The sequence below is a fragment of the Enoplosus armatus genome, chromosome 9 (assembly GCF_043641665.1).
Source record: "Enoplosus armatus isolate fEnoArm2 chromosome 9, fEnoArm2.hap1, whole genome shotgun sequence".
Classification (NCBI taxonomy): domain Eukaryota; kingdom Metazoa; phylum Chordata; class Actinopteri; order Centrarchiformes; family Enoplosidae; genus Enoplosus; species Enoplosus armatus.
In genome coordinates, this window is record NC_092188.1 from 14309440 (window position 1) to 14331154 (window position 21715).

The 21715-nt window shown below is 40.7% G+C and overlaps 2 protein-coding genes across 2 annotated transcripts; one reads left to right on the top strand and one right to left on the bottom strand.

Annotated features, from left to right (window-relative positions):
• Window positions 1–890: 890 nt before the first annotated feature.
• Window positions 891–4497, top strand: LOC139289976 (zinc finger protein 62 homolog). The gene is made up of 2 exons (XM_070911653.1): window positions 891–985; window positions 1640–4497. Exon 2 carries the CDS (start codon window positions 1671–1673, stop codon window positions 3639–3641), a length of 1971 nt encoding a protein of 656 aa, XP_070767754.1. The 5' UTR covers window positions 891–985; window positions 1640–1670; the 3' UTR covers window positions 3642–4497.
• On the bottom strand, window positions 3817–21627 carry kcnn4 (potassium intermediate/small conductance calcium-activated channel, subfamily N, member 4). The gene is made up of 9 exons (XM_070911873.1): window positions 21229–21627; window positions 16664–16759; window positions 14746–15182; window positions 12666–12801; window positions 9909–10019; window positions 7503–7624; window positions 6381–6450; window positions 5358–5524; window positions 3817–5164 (listed from the first exon to the last, which is right to left on the bottom strand). The coding sequence occupies exons 1-9, from the start codon at window positions 21625–21627 to the stop codon at window positions 5071–5073; spliced, it is 1632 nt and encodes a 543-aa protein (XP_070767974.1). The 3' UTR covers window positions 3817–5070.
• Window positions 21628–21715: the final 88 nt, after the last annotated feature.

The following is a 21715-nucleotide window of genomic DNA, read 5'->3' on the forward strand; positions in this document are numbered from 1 at the left end:
CTGGAGCGGTTCTCGAATATCAACGCGCTGGAAGAAACTCCACCCGCCTAAAATTCTGATTAATCCCAATCAAACGCATCTTGTTCGTCTAGTAAATGAAGTCGTTATGAAACATCGTAATGATATGGTTAGTTCCGCCACGTTAAGTATCATTTCGACGAGTAACCACGCTATTCTGTATGTTTTACTATATAAAGGAATATGGGAAGACATATGACACCCTATTCTTCTTATTTAACCTTATTATGCAGTTTTTTATTTGCCTTTATTAGAAAGTACTTTAATAATAATCACACCCTAAGATGTTAGGTTTCTTAAAGGCATAGTTCTCATATTACTGTATACGGTATAAGCGTTTTTGATTCTTCTAGTTAACTTTAGATTAAAAAAACAAAGCATATTGATAATTCAAGACCACCCATCTTGTGTTTTAGCCTGATTCTGATTCTGATTCTGAAATAAACGTCATAAAATTCTCATTTAATTAAATTCCAATGTCAAAAATTGCAATAATTCGTAAACATATCAAACACGACTTTTCTTCGAAGTTTTGAGAAATATTAAACTTCCTTTGGTCATGGAAGTTGAGTGAAACACTGCATTCTGGGAAATGGAGGCATCTCTCTTCCGGTTTTGAACGGATATGGGGAGCTGGGGTGGACGCCATCGACAACATGACGGTGGCTTCAAATGTAAAATTTGAAGGTTTTTTTTTAATTTGTTATGTGCTGAATCGTATCTGTATTATCGCCACCTGTACAGATGGATGCGCTTCAGACACAACTCTTGAATAGAGGCTGTTGTTTCTCTATAACCCAAATCATTACATACAAGTTAACGCTAGCTATTTGTATTTGTTAAGCAGGTTAACGCACAGTAACTGACTTAGACAAACCGTCAGCTTGTAGTTTGGAGGCATCAAATTATTTCACCTTTGGTCTGTGCTGCAGGCAGCAGTGTTTTGTTCCAGTACTTGCGGACAAAGGTACGTATAGTTTCGTTGTGCAAGTGAAAATGTATTGTTAAACCAAAGTATAGGACAAATTGAAATTTTTACCTGATGGCGTTACATGAAAAGTCAGGGGATCACCAAAGGGACTATAATTCATCCTGACAGGGACATGAATGTCATAAGAGAAAACGAGTAAGAGCCTACAGCCATGCTAGCAGCTCTGTGAGGCTGTGCTTAGAGCTAAATGCTAATGTGCTCACTATTACAATGCTAACATGCTATTGTTAAGCAGTTGTACCATGGTCACCATCCTAGTTTAGCCAGCTAACATTTGCTAATTAGCACTAAACAGAAAGTACAGCTGAGGCTTATGGGAATATCTTTCCGCACGTATTTAGTCGTAATAACATAACATATATATTCCACTCAAATCCACAAACGTCAACCTCATGGTGGCGCTGGAGGAAAAGTCAGGGGATGATATGAACTGTTTAGTTTTTTTGTCAGTCAGCTAATACATTTATAGTATAACTGTTTCATCTCGAAACCACATATATAATTACTGTAGTTTGGCTAAATCTTTATCTTAAGGTATATAGCTGTCTGCTGTGATGCTTATATGAAACCTGTAATATGGATTTATTTCCAAAATTTTTTAAATTCTGTCCACTCTACTTTAAATTGCAGACCACCCAGACGCTGCCTTGACCAGCTCCTTATGTCTGAGGACTCTAGCAGCGATGACGAATGGTGTGTATCCGCAAAGAGGCAGGTGGACGACACACACCCAGAGGCAAGATGTTGGGAATGTGGCAAAAAATTCAGCAAAATAACCAGCTTGATGTCACACTACAAAAGCCACAATATCAATGCCACCTGCCACATCTGCGAGGTTACGTTCCGACGCCTGACATCACTCTCCACACACCTGGATAATGCACACTCGCCACCGCTCTGCAAGAAGTGCCATCAGTCCTTCAGTAATGTGTGGGAGTTGAACAAGCATGCAGAGACGCATTGCATGGACTCATTTCAAGAAGCTCCCTCTTTGATTTCTGCAAACATATATCAGAGACAGAAAAGTGACAACTTTTCTAATGAGGTAACTGCACAGCAAAGCACAAACTCAGTGCTGCGTCACTCAACGGTAGAGATGAGACCTCAACAAAGAATAGAGATGAAGCCTGAGACATCTGAAAACAGCGTAGAGTATATAGTGGGTGAAGATGATAAAGATATTGACATAGAAAGTGATTGTGAGAAGGCAGATGATTCAACGAGCTCTGAATCTGATGACGAAGATACAACACGCTCTAAACCTGCAGACTTGTGTCCAGATGATCCAGAATCAGATGGTGGCTCGAACTCAAGTTCAACGGATTATTCCAGTGACTCTTCTCATGGTCTGCACTCCAAAACCGCCCCTGCAGCCTTTCCTAGTACTAATAGTTCAATATGTGCTTCGTGTGGTAGAGGACCATTTAGGTCAATGAAGCTCCATTTGCTGCACTGTAGTGGCATAAGGGTGAAGTATCAGTGTTCACTGTGCAAGGAGCTCTTTCTAACTGAGACGTCTCTTAATGAACACTACATGCCTTTGTATTCCTGTGACGTCTGTGGCCAGGTTTTCTCTCACGAGAACTCGTACCATCACCACCAGTGTCCCAAGGGAAGCAAGTCACCTTTGGTCCTCTTTTGTTCCGAGTCAATGCCGCAAGCGTGTAACATATGCAAATCCTTTTTCACCTCTGAGAAAACTTTGTTAAACCATGTCACCCGAGTTCACACGTCAGTGGTCAGCACCAAGGTCTGCATCATTACCAATCCATCAGCATTGAATGATAAGAAGGTTTCACTAGGTGTTCATGGCACAGCAGCCAATAGTAGTCCTCATGTAGTCAACCACGTCATTAATGGAAAGCTCCGTGTTGGCCAAACCTATGCAGGGTCACTGTCCGCTGTTGTTAAATCTAGCCCTTCCTCTCTCTCGACCTCCTCCTCCTCCCACCCTGGCAGACCTCCTGCCCCAATGTTTTTGCCGTCTGCTGCTGCACCTGTCAGACTGGGGAAAGATGGGGCCCTAGATCAGCCAACCAACCAGCCTTCAAGCCGTCTTTCTCCACATTTATTTGTCCCTCCTGATGCCACCGACACAACTCCAGACACTGAGGCCTCTGACCCCGCCTCCACGCCAATGCCCACTATTATGGCCATGTTTGAGAACGACAGCCAGGATGTGGCTTTGATGAAACGTATGAACACAGGCTGGCGCTCCAAAGCCCCTTACCCCTGCAGGCAGTGTGGTGCCATCTTGCGGCAGCCCTCGCTCGTCATCAGCCACCGCTACCTCCACCGAGGGCGCCGCTCACACCAGTGCCAGTGCGGCCGAGCTTTTAAGCACCGGCTACACCTCCTGCGACATTGTGTTCAGCACGCGGAGACCATAAGCTACATCTGCGTCAGCTGCGGGGAGACTTTCACAGGGGCAAAACTCTTAGCTGAGCACATGAGGGGCATGTCGTGGAAAAGATCTCGTTCTGGACGTACATGGAAACGAAAAGTTAAGACAAAGTGCAGAATGTCCTTTACATGTGACTGTGGACAACACTTTTTTAGGCCTTCGGCTTACATATGGCACCAACTTAAAAACAGGACAAAAACTAAACAATTAAAGAAGACCTTGAAATGACAAAGCACCAACACACTGTTTCATCCATGGTTTTTAGGTCCTATCCTCCAAATTTGTGCACAACACGTGTTAAAATCAAAAGTGATCTTTCACACGTCATCTGATTGTCACTGTTTTGTTTCATTTCTGTATTACCAAGTGACGAAATCAAAGCAAAATCACATACACATTCATTCTAAAAGGCTTTTAATGATAAGCAAGTCCTGGATGGTTGTTAACATGTTTCCACCGTGTGCAAAATGGTACATAGTAAACAGCGTTGGAACAAGTTCCTCATAAGTTCTTTTGACAACATACCAGAGTACAGATTAACCCACAAGGAACTTTTTTTCCCCAGTGGATTAAGTTAAAACTCATCAAAACTCCAGTTTATCCTCCAGAGAAAGAGTTAGTCCAGTTTTGCTAATTTTTCTCACAAAGTGCATTCTTAACAGTGAGGTTTTTATGGGAGTTTCTGAGTCCTCTTGTTTTCTGATTTGTTTTCACTTCAGTTGATTTAAATGTTATACTCCTGTGAGACATTGTAGAGGTCTTGGTATTCAGGTTGAAAATAGCATATGACCTTTTTTATGGTTGTTACATAATCTTTAAGATTTTAATGCTTAACGGTCCTCAATATTGTGTAGTTTACACAATTCATGTCCACCAGATGGAGCTGTTGTGTTGCTAAAAGATAAGTTTGTAAGGCAACTTCAGACTCAAGTTTCATTGTTCTCAGAACAGGTGTAAACTGTCAGATGCCTTTCCGGCATCAGATGATTACAACCTTTAATGTAGACATGAATCGATGAGTTTCAGTTGCCTTCCCTTAAAATCCCAAGGACTTGCACTTTGAAATAAAGGTTTCTTCCCACAACACTTGAGTTGAAGTTTAGTTTCTTCTCTTGGTGGAGCATGAAAATGCATCATTTCAATCACATTTCACTTTGAGGAAAGCTGAACAATGAGGAGTTGTTAGAAACTGTATTATATTCGATAAGCCTGTTTGCAAACAATAATCAACCTGGAAACCATTAAACTGTCTGTCATTGAAAAGAATAATTTGCAATGGTGTTTATAAAATGGATTAGGCTAATGCTAAAATATTGCAAGAAATTGAAAATAAAATTAACATGAAAATATATATGTATCTTATTCCACAGGAACAAGGCAGTGATGGAGTCCATCAATGAAACCTTACAAATAGCATTTAAGAGAGAAAGCCCTGGAGCCTTTGACAGTGTGGATTACAAGGCTCTCCACAGTCCTTGTTTGAGATTAATTCAGTTCTTCATGCACCATCACAAATATAACTGCTGAAAACACAACAGATTTCTCAAAATGCACTGTGATTCTCCCACAGTGAATGAAAGTCTTATTCTATCTGTATCATTTTACAGCTATGAGTCATTGCGCAGTGTACTCAGCACAGGGCCAGAAGATGAGATCTTTAGTAGGTATGCCAGTCCTCCAAGTGGTTCAGCATGTTAAGGGTCTGGAGCAGCTCTGGGTGGAGAGGGTTTACCGTCTCACTTCCATGGATACTGTAGAAGAAAACACTGAAGACAATTATCTGTCTCCGTAACAAGTGCATGTAGCCATGTCACCTGCAAAAAAAAATCAACAACAAAGAAACATTATTTTCTTAGCAGGCGCGTTCCAGTTTGGCTTAGATACCACTTCTTGCACTGTGCTGTTAGCAGATCTGCACAACGTGTAGCAGTAAGCATTGTTTACCTGATTTCTGGGTTTCTGTGACGTAGGACCTGAGACAGCAACTCAGAGGTTTGTTGGAAGCAGCGACTCAGCTCATCCAGCTTCTGCTCCATGGAGAGGATCCGCTGCTCCAGCTCCCGATAGGAGTTGTTCCAATTGGCACTGAGGTCGCACATGATCATCTGCATCTGTTGAAATGAGCCACAAAATGCAAAAAAAGATTTTTGTATTTACAAGGGAGAAACACTGTGGGGTCAAACCACGGTCATAAACCTGTCTAATATTACTGAGTTCTGTGCAGACACATTTAAATGTATGTTGCAGATTTATAGTGACGCTTTGGAGAGTCTGAGTGTTACTGATTGACTGATTGACAGACACACTGTTATATTGTGACAGTTTCAAGACAAGTCATTGGGGCAGACTAGAAACAACCCCAGTGTTGCCAATTTAAAAACTGTGTCACTACATTTTACAGCCCCTTTGGCAACTTGATTTCAAAAAGAAGCCAATAGCAACAAATCTGGATACTTTTTTAGGCCTCGCTGTTGCTCAGCTGGGTTCAGTCAGAGAGAGCAGCATGCTCAGTTTACTGGACAGCAGTCAGAATGTAACTAACTGATAGCAGAGTGACTATGGCATGGTTTACTTTTGACATATCACCAAGGGGCTACACTTGCAGTCTGGAAAAACTAGGCTTGTTTTCCATGTAAATCAATCAAGAAAAAATGCATTTTAAAATGCACAAATGACACATTAGTGCCTCTCACTCTGTAATAACTATATATCTGGGGTTTATTCCACATGGGAAACTTCCATGAGCCTGTGAATTCCTGACACAAATGAATCCTGAGACATTTTATGGAGATCTTTTAACAAGCATTTAATGTGTCTGAACACCTAGCGATAAACAGCAGCCTGTAAAATACTGCGTAATAGTCTCTGTAAGTATGAGTGTTTTTAGGGGGATCTTTGTCATCTTATTTGGTGTTAGCCTTTCCAATGAGACATGTAGCAAATATTTCAGGGACAGCTGCCGTTTACCTTAGGGAGGTCCACCATCTCACTGACGTAATCTCTCAGTTTTCTTTGTTTGAGGCGTAAATGGCGAAATCTGTGCAAGACAAAGGGTTGACAGATCATGTGGAAGCATTTTAAAACGTAATATCATTTTAATTACATTATTCCAAATGTTACACTGAGAAAGGTAAACAGTTCAAGTGCAAGACCATTTCTTTGATTAAAACAAATGTCAATATGATGTAGAATTCAGGTTTTAAACGTGCCTATGTGCTGCTGGAGCGTCCTATTTTTGGACAAATAGAACAGTCCTGGCACAAAACAGAAGCCCTGATTTGTGGAGGAATATGCTGACAACTGAGTATATTCCACTACTCAACATGCAGGAGTCATGCTGTTTGTTAAATAGCTATAAAACATTGCTAGAAGGTTTTTGACATATAAAGCTGGAAAAGGGCTAAATTTAGTATCTTAGATGGATGAAACCACCAAAAAAAAGATATTGCAATCAAGCAGCCAGCTTCTGAAGACATTGGTGTGATGGCGTCATTGTGCTGTTCGTACTCCCAAGGTGTGGCGGTGCCTCCTGCTCGTACTTTCCACAGTGTATTTATTTATAGTGGCTCTACCCGGTGTAAAGCAGGAAGTACGACCCTTCCACCCAGGCTAACACACACTCACACACATAATCCTGTTGTCAGGATAATGAACCATACAATCACACTTCTGGACTTCCTGTCTTGTGCAATCCACCAGTTCTTAGAAGAGGAGCTTGGGCTCAAGACACAACGCAAATGGAAAATCTTTTAAAAAAAGAATAAAGATGAATCTCTCAGAAGATTTTCAACATGTTTTATTGTAAATCTATTTAAAAAAAGGTAATTTAATTAGTTATTTGGGAGCATGTCTCAGACCTTTGCCTTGAATTCCGTATAATAAAAGGGTGGGCCCTTGTTCACACACGCCCTGCCCACATGAAAGAGGCAAACAAGTCTAATTAGTAATCTAAATTAGCCATTAAAAACTGTGACTCTGTGGTTAACCATGTTGACACGCAAGTTAATGACCCATAAAGTACACATGCAAGGCACACAAACCACCACCCAATTACACCCTGACACGTAGGTATCATTTCACGATACTCACACTCTGATGGCTTCCAGAAGGCACCTCTGATGTCTTCGTTGCTCACCACTGTTGCCCTTTGTCAAGTTTGTGCGGTGCAGAAGCCAGCATTCCCTCAGCACGTTAGCAGCAGCATGGCGGATCTGGTAAGGAGACAGAAACATCAAAATCAATTGAATCAAACCTGGAGGCTCCAGGAGCTGAAACGTGGTGATGAGACCGCCAAGATCAAGTCAAGCAAACTTGCAGGCTTGACTGACAAAAACAAACAGAGCTTATCAGATCGTTTTTAGACAGAATCTGGTTCATATCAATCATTTTAGTACAGGAAGTAAACGCATGAGTCCAAGCCAGCTGATTAAATCCAGCTAGTCTTTCCTGTTCAACCCTTTTTGCTCTATATGCTGAATTCAGATTAAACACAACTATGAAGGTCTTATTTTCATTTTAGTTTTGTATACAAGGATTTGAAGGACAGGCCATACAGACTAGGTTTACTGAGGTTTAGACACTGCAGGATTTCTCTAGTATCACCTTTTGCCACTTTTCTCTTTGATTCTATTCATGTCTGTTTGTCTTCCTGCACAAATCACTGTAAGTGCCCTGTGATGATGTCACTCTGGCCCTGTTGTGAGGGTTATTAATAGAGGCTGTCAGTGTCTGCATCCAGATGTCTTCCCTTGTTCCCATCAGTATAAATCTGGACTGCACCAGATAGCTCAGAAGAATGCACACACACACACACACACACACACACACACACACACACACACACACACACACACCAGAGCAACCATAAGCAAGGCATAAAGATGCACCTAGTGACAGGATGCAGCCACCGAGAGAAAGGAAATGGTTGTATCCTCCAAAGCGGTGCACCTACCGCAGTCAGATGAGAAGCTGTAGAGCTGCATGCAGAGCACAACCTGAAACTAAGATTCTAGGAACTCCATCAATCATTACACATTTATGTATATTCCAAAGACACTTTTATGACTATGTTTCTGTGTAAGCTTTTATTTATCAGACACCTCCTTCTCACTATCAATAAGCAAACACTTGAATCCTGTCCCATACAAGCCATTGCCACACACACACTCACAAACACACACGTAAGCTCAACCAGTTTCCTGCCCATCGTAGCACCGTCCTGAACTGAAGTTTCTTTTCCTGACAGAGATCAGATGATTTCCTCTGTTTGACGCCTTGAAAATGCTATAAAGAGGTTGGCAGGACTCATCTCCCTCCTCTTTTCCCACACTATCCTGTCCTCTGGTGTCTCTTATTTAAGGAAAAAATAATAATTAGAATAAGACAGAAAAAAACCCAAACATGCATGTGACATGGAAAGTAGTGACGCTTCCATCCTGACGACTCCATCCTGACGACTCCATCCGCTTTCTTATTTTTCTCAGCTGTATTTTTCTCACTGCAGTAACCTTTCATGTTTATATAGGGATGTTTATTTGATTATTAGATAAATATTATCACAAAATGCTGCAAAAATAAGAGGCACTAAGATCAGGTTCCACAACCACTAAATATTATCACTCTTACAGGATCCCAGTCGTTACACCTGTTATACTGGACATTTTAATTTAGACCTGTATGTCTTGGTCAAAGTTGTGATGTCATTAGGGCTCAGAGATTATTTTCTATATTAAGAGTCAATTCTCTGACTTATATTGAGGTGTTAATGTGTTAATAATTGTATGTAAAGACTCAATTTTCATTAAATCCTCCACAGAAAATCGTTGAATTCTGCTTTATGGTGGTTTTCTATCAAACAACCAGACTTTTACGTGTTTGGCCTGTTGAATACAAATAACATATTTTACATAACTGCCAAGCATTTTCCAAGGCATACCGAAGTGTTTTAGTTTTTTTATTGAGTTATGTTACTGTTGTCTGGCAGTGCAGTGCAGACTTTTCAAATCAGTCTGCACTTACAGCTGCATTTCCACGCAATGTTCCAGTGACTTTGACAAAAATAAACACAGACATGGTGGTTCATTGTGATGGATTACCTAACTTAAACAAGTTTCAAGTTTCTGTGCGCTGATTTTCTGACAGAAATTAAAGGGAAGGTACCTTCAAAAGTCTAAAACATTACAGCAAGCACGTTTTGAGACAGATTTAGCAGTAATGTAAAGTACACATGATTTGTAGTAAATGGGCCAAAACATACAAAAATATTTCGCTCTCTGAAGTAACACTTCAGATGAAGCCGCTCAAAGTGATGCAAAAAATAAGAAACAGCAAAATCGCAAGTACATCCAAAAGTCTTATTCCTGATGAAGACAATTGTCAAACTGTTGCAGAGAATAAATCACAAATTGGTGAATTGGCTTGTTTTTCTTACAGACATATTACAGTGTTTTCATAATGTAAACTATAACATTGTCGAATAACACTTTTTGCTCTTACCCTTTTAGCGATCTGGATGTCCAGCATGAAGAAGTGCACATGTTTCTCTCCTTTGTTCAATGCCAGCATCTTGGTAACAACTGCCACCAGCATGGCAGTGCAGGCTACACCCTAAAACCCAACACACACACACACACACACACACACACACACACACACAGATGTTAGCATGGTTACTGATATATTTACCATCTGCCTGTCTTCTCAACAGTTTCTCAATAATCATGTAAGCATTGCAGATTGATCCTGAGTACTGTGGTGACATCAACAAGGCAGAACTCAAGAGAAACTGATGTTACAGTCTGATTTTAAGCCAGAATTAGTCTAAATGCTCAACAGTGGGTCTTGCGTGTTTTGCTCCACCATTCCCCTCAAGGGAAAGCACTTCAGAATACTGAATGTTGATCTTCATACCTCATATGGTTTCATCCAATAAATCAAAGTTATATTTACACAGAGAGTTCAATGGTTAAACACAGACCTCTGTGACACTGCCATAGTGCTGGCTTCCTCTGAGAATAGTTTTGTGCTATTGCTGGACAGGGAACTACAGAATGATGGTGAAGATTCAGGCCGCAGAGCGAGTCACATCCACATATTCAAACAAATAGACACGTCATAGGAAACACAGATGAAACACTACACTGACTCCATGTCCACCACGGATAATTATAGAAGATAACCAGTCTTTACCTGTTTTCCTCTTTTTCAGCTGGCTTAGAAAGAGAGAGGGAAAGAGGGAGAGAGCAAGATCAAGCATGAGCGTAAGAAAGCACAAACCTTTTTAAAGTTTTAAAAGATGTATTTATACGTATTATAAATACGTATTAATCTATCATTACACCGTGTGCGAAACACCGTGTGCGAAACCTGGGAGGTACAAACTCTTTCTTTGTATCCATCCACACTCAGTGATGAGACGCAAACACTGTTGTCAACCCCTGAACACAGCTGCAAATGGAGTTATGGCAGAAGTGCTGACCATAGAGGCTTTCAGCCATATTACAGGTGTGAGAGCCCCAGTGACTGGCTCCCAGAACTGCCCTGATGGGAGTAGGAAATGTATTTTTTTTCCAAATCACTGGCACAGGTTGGCACACCCTTGTGCTGTAGTGGTGCCAAAGGCAATAAACCACCTAAAAATGGATATGGTGGAAAGTTTCCCCTTATAAGGGGGGAAGCTTATAAAAACAAGGCAGATGGAGAAAGAGAGAGGGAAAAGATTGTTTTCCACTCTGTCACAGAGGTGTCTAAACCGGACTCGAGCTGACATCCAGAACCACGGTGGCGGTGACTCTTATCTGCTTGTTGAACGCAGCAGAGGTGAGGCAGCCAGCCAAAGTCTATTGCCTATTCAAACACACTCCTCACTCTCAGTGACTTATTGTTTATCTTACTTTACTGTAAGTCTTTGTGTTTTATCTCAAATATCATTTCCCCATCCCTTTAACCCTCCATCTCTACCTCTGATCCTCCCTCCACCTTTTTGTCAGTCTTAACTTTGCCACTGTTTTGCTTTACCATAAAAAACACAATATTATAAATGTCTGTAATAGAAAAAAAATGGAATTCATTTATTTATTTTATTCTGTGATGAGATAAACAATTAAGCAAAATTGAACCTCTAATGTGACGTATTTCACAATATCTCCACAAGGTATGACAAGAAGAGAAGTCAGTGAGCGCATCAAAACAATGTCATCAATCAGCAGAAGCATACAGATGTGTTGTGTAGGCTGCACAGCGCCCACTGCATGCTGACAGATTCCCTCCCTCTGTCTTTTCATGTGAGTGCCTGGCACCGCCAAGGTCCTGCAGAGGCACCGTCTATTAATTTACAGCTGTGATCTAAATCCCACACACAAGGGAATGAAGGCATTCAGGTCTGTCAGCACTGCTAGGTTGTTCGGCCAAGCTAACTAGTGGAATAGTGCACAACAGGCTAGGACAGAAAGGTGCAGGAGAGAAGTGAACCAAACTGAACTGGTATGAAATGGGAAAAACTAAATAGGAAAATTAGGGAAGAGGTGCTGCAATGGAACAGAGCAGAAACAGAGGTGAATGACAGAAACCAGAGAGGAGGATATGGAGCAGTACGCAACAGAATAGAGCAGAGCAGTAGGGAACAGAAGAGATAGATATTGATATATTGGGGAGGAATGGAACAAAATGGAATTAAATGGAGCAAATCAGAACAGAATAGAAGTGAATAGAGAGAATAAAATGGAATCGTAAAGAACAGAAGACAGGGGAGAGGAGCAGAATGGAACAGAAATTGAATAAAAGAGAAGGGAGGGGAAAGGTGGACCTGTGCAGAAACAACACAGCAAAACAAAATTAAATGGAAATGACAAGAACAGCAACAGAACATTTTGTTTTTGTGCCTTATCAAGCTGGTAGTCCGCGCAGAGAAATGCCAAGTAGTTTGGTTAGGAACAAATACAGAACTGAAGCAAAGATAAGACATCTCCATTCTTTGTGTTTATCGAACCAAGCATTAAATGTTTTTTGTGTTCAAACCACTACTGCTGTGATGGCTAAGTCATTTTCTGATAAGAGGCCAAAGAAGCCCAAACAACCACTTGAAATGAAATAACATGAATGCCTCAACAAGTATTGTGTGTCTTACATAGTTCAACATGCACAGATTTGCATGCAATTTCTTTAAAAACCTTTGTATTTCATAATGAATCTCAAAAGAGCATCTTCCATTTCTTAAATGGTACATTTTCTCAACAAGCAACCCAACCCAGTTACCATGACTCCAGTGGAGAGACACACCGCCCTGCCACAGCTGGTGTTGGGTGCCACATCCCCATAGCCCACGGTGAGGAAGGTAATGGCTATTAGCCACAGAGCCGTGTCCATGTGGCCTGTTGATCCTTGGGTCTTCCTGCAGGGGGTAGAAACAGGACAGAGACTGTATTGGAACGAAGCACAACATAGTTATGGGCAAAGACGAAAGTCCCAGTCAACATTCTTAACATGAACAAAACCATAATGAACTTTTACATAACCTAACCATCTTAAATCTAAACATCCAAAACCACTTTCAACTTCTGGTTACATAACCATGTTGTGCTTAAACATTACCATTTTAATAGGATGCCAGTAACATTTTATTTGAGGGGTCTGCAATTTCCTAATAATTTCCTTGGAAGTCTATATAGTTCAGAATGTATTATAGAGAAGTTCTAAGACAGTAAGTTTAGTTAGATGTGTTGAGTTTATAAGCAATTGTTGATTGTCATAAATTATTAATTAATTAATCTTGTTTGGAAACCTTATTCTCCTAGGAATGGGTGATGCATATAAAATCTTCTATCACGGTATATGTAATTTTTTATTGCAATGTCATTACCGTGAATGTCTTGACATAGTATGTTTTCTGGAAATTCAATTGATCGATCAACCTCCATGAACTGGACAGAATAACCAGATGGGAATGGTTAATCCAGCTATTGACAAGTCAAGGTACCTCATTACATTAATGCTGTAAAACGCCAGTTTTGCCATGAAACAAATTGCCCACAATGGCCTAATATAACCAGAAAAATGTAAGTGAAAAATTACATTGTCCTTTCCAAGAACCTTCTTATGATTACAGTTATATATATCAGTTCTTTTCTTGAAGATTGAGGAAACTATTGGACCTGTGATATAAAGTGTTAACCTGATGCCTGGACCCAACCCACTGATCCAATATTCCATAACTCAGTGGACTCCATAACTTTAGGTCTTAGATACAGCAATGAATTAAACACCCATTTCCTGTTCATATTGAGTCATCTGAGTTTGATAAAGGTGTGGTCTGTGTGAGCAGTTATGAGGAAGAAAGGAAGTGGGTACCAGTGTAAACTTGTAAAACATTATACAGCATGTACACTTGGCCGAAACTGCACAAAGAGGTCATACAGTGTTCATCTGTCTCCTGGATGTAGTAATCAAATAATATAGAAAAACTCTGGTGTAACAGTTAAAAAGGTTTGGTCGTCTTATCAGCTATCAATCACAAGCTCTTTTATTACTTCTGACAAATCAAAACATACAAGACTGAAACACGCAAAGCTGAAGGCAAAACCTCCCATTAGGGTTCAAATGAACAAATGACCTCACATTGTTCAAACAGACTACAGAGGACAAGGTTGACGTTTAGTTGGCTCACCTTAAATAGCAATTTGTTAGAGTAACAAAATGGAATATGTTTTATGATTATCAAATCGGTTATTGGAAATCCGTTCTGAGTAGGAAAGTCAAATTGACCATCAAGATTTGAGGAGGAATGTTAAACTACCAAGCATTTTGTTTTTTCAATGTGCATATGTGTGACGGGAAGGGGAAGTTTGGGGGAAGATAGTAACAGACAAAGCTGTAGTACTGTATGTGAGTGTGTGTGTGTGTGTGTGTGTGTGTGTATGCATCTATGAAAGAGAATCAAAAACTGAATTATTATTATTCATTAGTGCAGGTATGGCTCATACAAGTACAACGAAATACCATTCAGAAACATTTTTGTCAGTTGTTTTCAGATATCAAGATTTCAAAAGCTCTATTTACTATTTTGCACAAAAGCCTCTGATAACTGAAACCATGACAAAGTCTTCCATTGAGAGAGAAAAGAAAACTTGCTCGCCTAATTAATTTCTACTTTGATTCATTGGGAAAATGTGCTTTGGGCAGTCACTTATTTGCTCAATCCACAATAGCTGAGTGTAGTTAGTGTTCACTTTCATAAAGGATGTAGAGAATGTTAGTTTTACACACAAATTCACTTTATTTCATTGTTCTGCTGTTCTGCCATTTGTATTGATTACACACATGCAGTTCTCTTCCCTACCTCTCACACAGAGTAAGCATCCAGGACGCAGTGAGCCAGAAGAAGAGGATGAAGACCAGCAGCGTGCGCGCTGGGTATTTGTTCATCAGTACCTTGAGAACAAAGCGGAAGGTGAAGTTGATGTTGTTGAGCGAGCCGATGCTCCTGTAGGAGGCGCTCAGCAGCACTTTGCTGTGCAGCAGGATGGCTCTGTGCACCAAGTACAAGCGGAGGAACATCAGCACTGATAACAGCAGCTCCATGTCCATCAGGGCCTCGCTGTGGTGGCTGGACAAACAGAGCGGAGCTGTGGAAGAGGAGTTGACAGGGAGGCTCACCTCCCAGTATGTGCCAACAGGGTGGATGACACAGACCAACAGCTCCAGAGTGATCACAAGAACCCTGTGGCTGGTCATGGCAATACGCCAGTCCACCTGGTTGTGGTCGACGACGAACAGCTGAAAGGAAGGAGAGTAAAGATAGAGAGTGAGAGAGGAAAAATGTGATAAAAGTGATACAAGTCATGTTAATATATAACGTTATTTATAAGGATGTGGATATTCTAAGGGATACAGGATACATCCTCTTTGATTTGGTTATCTTTGAACTTACATATAAAACACTTGTTATATTGCCTCACTGGCTGCAATTTCACTTCATATTTTCCTACGTTGACATTATCAAAACAAGGTGCTACCTATTTTGTTGCACCTGTTGATGTTTTATTGAACCTTGGAGTAAACAGATTTAATAATTCCGTGTGAAGTAAAATCATGGTAGAACAAAAAACAATAACACCTTGCAGTTTATTTGTTACAAAAAAAAATCTAATCCAATGTTTAACTGGGTCACACAAAATGAATTCCATTATGTGGCATGCTAGGATATGAAAATACACAGTTCTCTACAGTACGCCATGTTTGTAAGGCGCTGTGATAAGCCTCCTAAGACATGAAAGATATGAAACCACAGATAGCCAACAGAAGTAGTTTCAATGAGCAGTTCACACAAGAAAGTGAGAAGGCGTTCTTCCCATCAATATATAGCTTTATTGTGCCTCAGTTTGTTCAAAAAAGGAAATCAAGCAGGTCAGTATTCTCAGATCTTTCTCCTCTCCGTGCTCCTAGTTGAGACTTGAAGCATCTTGATGCTCCTGGCTTGATTCTGTTTGTCACCTCTCACACCAAAGAATTAAGACATTGCTGAACATTGCCTGTGTGTTAACCTCCGCCCTAAACATGCCCACCCTTATCTCCCCTTCGCACTTGCATGGACCCCACTTGCATCAGACACACACACACACACACACACACACCCACACACCAAACTGAAAATACTTAAGGTGAGAGTGTAATCCCAGCAACACGACCAAAAGCAGTAAAAGTAGTTCAGTGTATTTATAACTACTGTGCATATACACAGTGCTTTCTGCACTTGTTGTTCATACTGCACTTTATTGAATATGCATGCTATGAGTGTGTGTGAGGGCAAATGAAAGAATGTTTACTCTGTTTAATTTCAACCAAATCCCTCCATGTATATTGAACTCACACACAACGGCAGCGAGCCATGTGGGCTGGAAAAATATTGCGGCTGCCACCTTGTGCATGACTGCGTGGGCTGAGGTTTTTGTCCAGGGTTTTGTACGCATACAGCAAATATAACACAGATAATCAGTGTTGAGGCTACCATCAGTGGACCGAGAGCTCCTTCTAAAACGATTGCCCTCAAGTATCTCTAACAGAGTATCACCCGAACCGAGCTCATTTGGAACAAATATTACTGGTATGAAAAGCGATGTACAAAATATGGCAAGTCAAGCTCTGAAGATCAACAATGAGCCTAAGCATGCACACACACTGGCTCTCACTCGGGAACACACCACATCGCAACAAAGGCGTCCAAACTGTTGGAAACAAAGGGGAAAAGGCAAACTCACCCTGATGTCCTTATAATGGAAAGCTATAATGAGGACCAGGAGACACCCAGTGGACAGGCTGATGGAACAGTTGATGATTAAGGCAATCTTTGAGCCCTGGGAAGGAAAGGGAGATAAGGTATGAAAGGACGGCTTTCTGCAACAGCTGAGATTGGATTTCTTTCCATTAATGCTCTTTATTATCAAGGTTTTAGGAAATAGCTCCTGAAATGAAAGGTTTATTATGCCCACTGTGGTAATGACAGAGGTGGAAAGAGTACCAGAATATCCAAATTATAACACATGGTCACTGCGGGCCAATGTGGCCTCCTGACTGTTAGCACACTCTTAAGAAAAGTAGTAGTTTGTAGTTTTTATTTATGTGTCATGCTAAACATTTGGTCCATTCAAGAAAAACCAGAAACACACAAATTCAGTCTTAACATTGTATACATGTCCATAATTTGGAATACATTGTGCACTGAATAGCAGAAGAAAGAAAAGACAAAGCTACAGTAAGCTCTATCATGGTAAAGGGCTTTTTTCATCATCTTCCAGGCTCTCTTCAAGGACCTAGCTAACTTAAATCTTTCATATGTGAACAGCCAGCCTACTCAGTCTTTGTGCACCATCAATGTTTAGAAAATCAATTTCTGTTTTTATGGGTGGTTTCCAGCAAAAAGGGCAGACAAAATCTACTTTTCCCAGAGTTTATTATTTCAATATGTACCCTTAAGGCTATGTACACCAAGTGACCAAAAGTGACTTTTTTCAGCTCCCCAAATCTAAAGATTTACTGCTTTTCACTCATCACAGTAAATGAAATACTCTTGGTTTTGGTCTGCTGGTGAGACATGGGTATTTTTCACCATGCATTTTGTGATGAATTAATTATTCATCTATGAAAATTTTACTTTTCAGTAAGAAAATGTACTTCTCCTGTACTTCTGTCTTTATCTCTATCTTTAGCCTCCAATCTGTGATGTTCTAAAAAGTGTGTTAATCATCTTTTCTTTATAATAAAGGTTTTGTCAGAAATTTCCTTTCCATAAACGATGATTGAGAACTAATTTAAATGGAATATCCTGCTGATTGTGTTATAACAGCATAATCATGGGCTACTCTGTAATTCCTTCCCAAAAGGAACTTCATTAGAAATGTACAGTTCTTAGGCCTAATGAAAGTGGAATTACTGATTCTGTAACGTACAAGTGCCTAAAAAGACCCTCAATTACATTAACGAGAGAACTTCTAATTAAATACTTTCCAATCCATCGAACTGACAGCTGGAGACACAGATAGACACACTGTGATGGTTTGATGTGTTTTCACAAACTGAGTGAAGAACTAAGCATAGGTCTGTCTCCGCCATATCACCTTGGTCTCAGCAGATTAGAGAGCGCCTATATCCTTCATTCATGCATCTCGGTGCAACTGATGCAACACCAATGGCAGTTTTTAACGGGAATTGCAGTTTAATGTGGTTTACAGTTAAAAAGAGGATTACAAACTTTCAAACTTGAGGAAACTTGAGTGTGTAGGTGGTAGGTGTGACGTCCGTTGGCAAGGTACGCCATTTTCCACAGTTTCTTCCGTAGTATCCACATCGTGTCTGTATTTCATCCAGGACTAATTAGAAGACCCCACAAAAACTCAACATTTCACCATGTTCCATAACAGAGAGTTCAACATGTTTCTTGCCGAGTTTCTAAAATTGTTTTTGTACATGTTCCTGCTGGAAACAACCATTTCAAGCCCGGTGAACCTCATTTGGGTTAACCTTAACACGGATTGTTTCTCATAGTCTTGGACGGACAACAAGCCACCGTCACCAGGACAGGCCACCCAAGGCATACCATAAAAATAAAATAAAACACTGAATCCAATGCAACAGAAGGTGGTCTGGTTTGTATTTACTGTAATAAATAAATACTTCAAAGGAAATAATGAATCTGACTAAAGTTTTCTAATTTGGTTTGTTTCATTAGCTTTCTTGTAGACTTTTGTACAACAGGTCAATCATGCAACTAGAGGTATCACACTGCCCTACAGAAATATTATGTGATCTTCTGTAGGAGGACAGTGGTTCATGGCCCAATAATCAACAGCAGCTCATTTCAATAATTCCTGCTCTCTGATTGTGGATGCGTTAATCAGCAAAACAACCCAGATAACACACACGTGTGCCAGATCTTGGCCCACATCTGAGCTAATACACAGGATGCTGGTTTTTGGGTGAGTAGGGACACGTTGCATATGGGGCAGGTACGGCCAACACAGCGTACTGGTTTGAGTTTTGCCTGTTTGCATGTAGGTAATATATGTAAGCCAGGTTTCAGTGTGTGGGTGAGTCATAACCAGACTGCATCAACTTCCAACCCTGTCATTTTACAGAAAATGTGAGCCCTTGAAATATCTTCATCTTAATGTTTAGAACTTTTTATTATAAATACATGACTACATTGATGTATGCCTAGGTGCTATTACTTTGTTGTGATCCAATGTTAAATCAATGAATCACAATATTTTTGAGTTCATTGTTTTTGACTGCTGAATAATTTTTAGAAAATTGCAGTGGCTTAAGTCCAGAAGCAATACTTTTACATTTTATAGGTGTGGATTTAGCAAATTGATAGGCAGGAAAAATTAATGAGTCATAACTAGCACACAAGGAAATTGCCATCCATTATACATCAGCACTTTCATCCGCCCTTGGCCCTGGCCAGATGTTACTTTAAAACAACAAAACAAATAACATGTAAAATCATAACGGCAGAAAGCAGGCCAGAAAGCAGGCTTGAAAAGGTCAAGGGGACACAATCTTTTGGATTGTAAAGTCATCCCAGGAAAGTCGTCAAAGAGTTGCAGAAAAGAGGACGTGAGGTTGCATCCAGGTCAAAGTGCACACTCCTGTCTCAAACTCAAGACATAGAGACTTTTAGACTGGCCATACACGCACTCTAATTATACACTAAATGATGTGGAAAGATAGCCTGAAGTACTCTGAGCAATCTCGCTGTAGGGAAAGAGGTGAAATGTGGAAAAATGTTCCATAAATAGCCCTGTTTTTTCGTGCATAACCATGAAAAGGTAACCTTAAAATATAACGTTGTAGACTGGCGTTAACTTTCATAGGCAAGTTCGGCAGCCCCTGCAGTGTACTTAAAAGTGGCTTTATTTCACTGTGTTTTGTTAATACAGCGCCTATGTGATCAAAAGTCATGTCAGCCCACAGGACAGGAAGATGTCACAGGTCACAGTCATGACTTGGACATCACATAAAGTTTAAAGATGATTGCTGAAAATGGTTATACAAGCTATGGTTAAATCAGCTATGCAGCCTCTCCAAAATAATATGCTTTAACTGCGGCAGAGAACACTTTTCCAGTGCATCAGCATTTCCAATGTTACCAAAGCTGATGCCTGTTGTTAGGAATGGACTGACAACACCTGTTCTTGGTTCGCATTTGTAAACTGGAATAGTAATGTCATATCCGTGCCAGCACCGATAATTTCACGACCACGCTTCTCCTGGTCCAACTCTCTGAACACACCAGGCATATTTTTGAAGGTCAGGCCATATTTCCATAGGTTTATCAAAAGATTGTGAGTTAGAAATGTGGGTCTCTTTGACACTGTAATCAATCACTGACCTCACAGCATGGAGGTGGTCTGATGTTTTTGCAGCATTGCATGAGAACCTTTTTCCACATGTGGAACTGGCGTGTTGCTGTAGGAAGTCAGGGGGAGTTAATAATTTGTTGATTGTGTGGCCTGGCATTGTTATCCACTGAGATCTGCATGTTAATGTCATGAGGCTGTGCTACCAAATAGTGTGTCTGGAATGGACTAACTAATCAGTAGGTCAGAGAGGTTCACAGCCCAGGTGCAGGTTCTGCTGGTGCTCTGCACGCTGTCTGCTAATCAAGGAAGTTGTTATGAAAACAAATAGAGCCAGTTGTGTAAGGGTGGTGGTTTTTCTGCACCAGTTCTGATAAATGTAGTAACTGAAATATGTCATGAATAAAAACAACCTGGTTTAATATAAATCTATTCATTTGTTTGTATCAGTGCTATTAGAGTCCAAGCGAAAACTTATTTTGAGCACTTGTAACTGCTACACAAGGAGTTGAAGAAGAGTTGAGATGTTGCCGAACAGCAGCAGAGCAATTGTTAACAGGCTTTAGTGCCACTGCATGATGCAGAAAGCAAGACTGTGATGATTTAGATGATTATTTTTATCATTTGATGATGAGTCCAAGGGCCATCACTTAAACGTCTCGACCAGCTGACAAATGTTTACTGTGTAAAACTGCGTGCAAATGTGCAACATGTCAATATTTGACTTTTGAGATTAACTTTTATTTTCATAATCATAATGAGAATTGCGGTGGAAACAGAGATGGGGAACTTGCTGTAAGAATACAGCTTTAAGGTCAAGCGTCAACAAAACCGAAGTGTCACATTTTAAACATTTCAAATCCAATCTAATCTAATCAGTCTGTTCCCATATCATGAAGTCAGATTTGATCCACTTTTCACCGGTCAAGACATCAGTGTAGGCCTTGTTCAGTTCTTGAACTTACCTGTTTGTAAACGAAGGGACATAGCTCGGTGTGGATGATCATGAGCAGTATCCCGAGCAGAGCGGTGCCCAAAGTCAACGTGCAAAGGCGCTTTTTATCCTCCAATAAAACATTTCTGCCTCGCAGTCTGTAGAGGCCGTCTCCCTCCATGTGAGCTGTCCGCTTCCCGGGGATTGACAGCGGCACGGATACTTCTGCCGACTCCCCGCCGTTTCGACTGATCAAGCCATCGCAATGTCCATAATCCACTTTGGAGTCGCCCTGCAGGCTGCGGTTTGTCATCTCCATCTCCAGAGCGCACAAGAGACGGCCGACTCTCTCCAGTTCGTCGCCCTCCGCTGCTCCGTCCTCTGCTTGTCCGGTCTCCCCTTTGCTTTTCTCCCGAGTTGGGGAAAGCATAGTCCGATGGGCGCACTGTGATCCAGGCCCTTCTCTCGTTTGTCGCTCATCGAAGTAGCGGGTTTACCGAAACACTTTGCATCTAGTA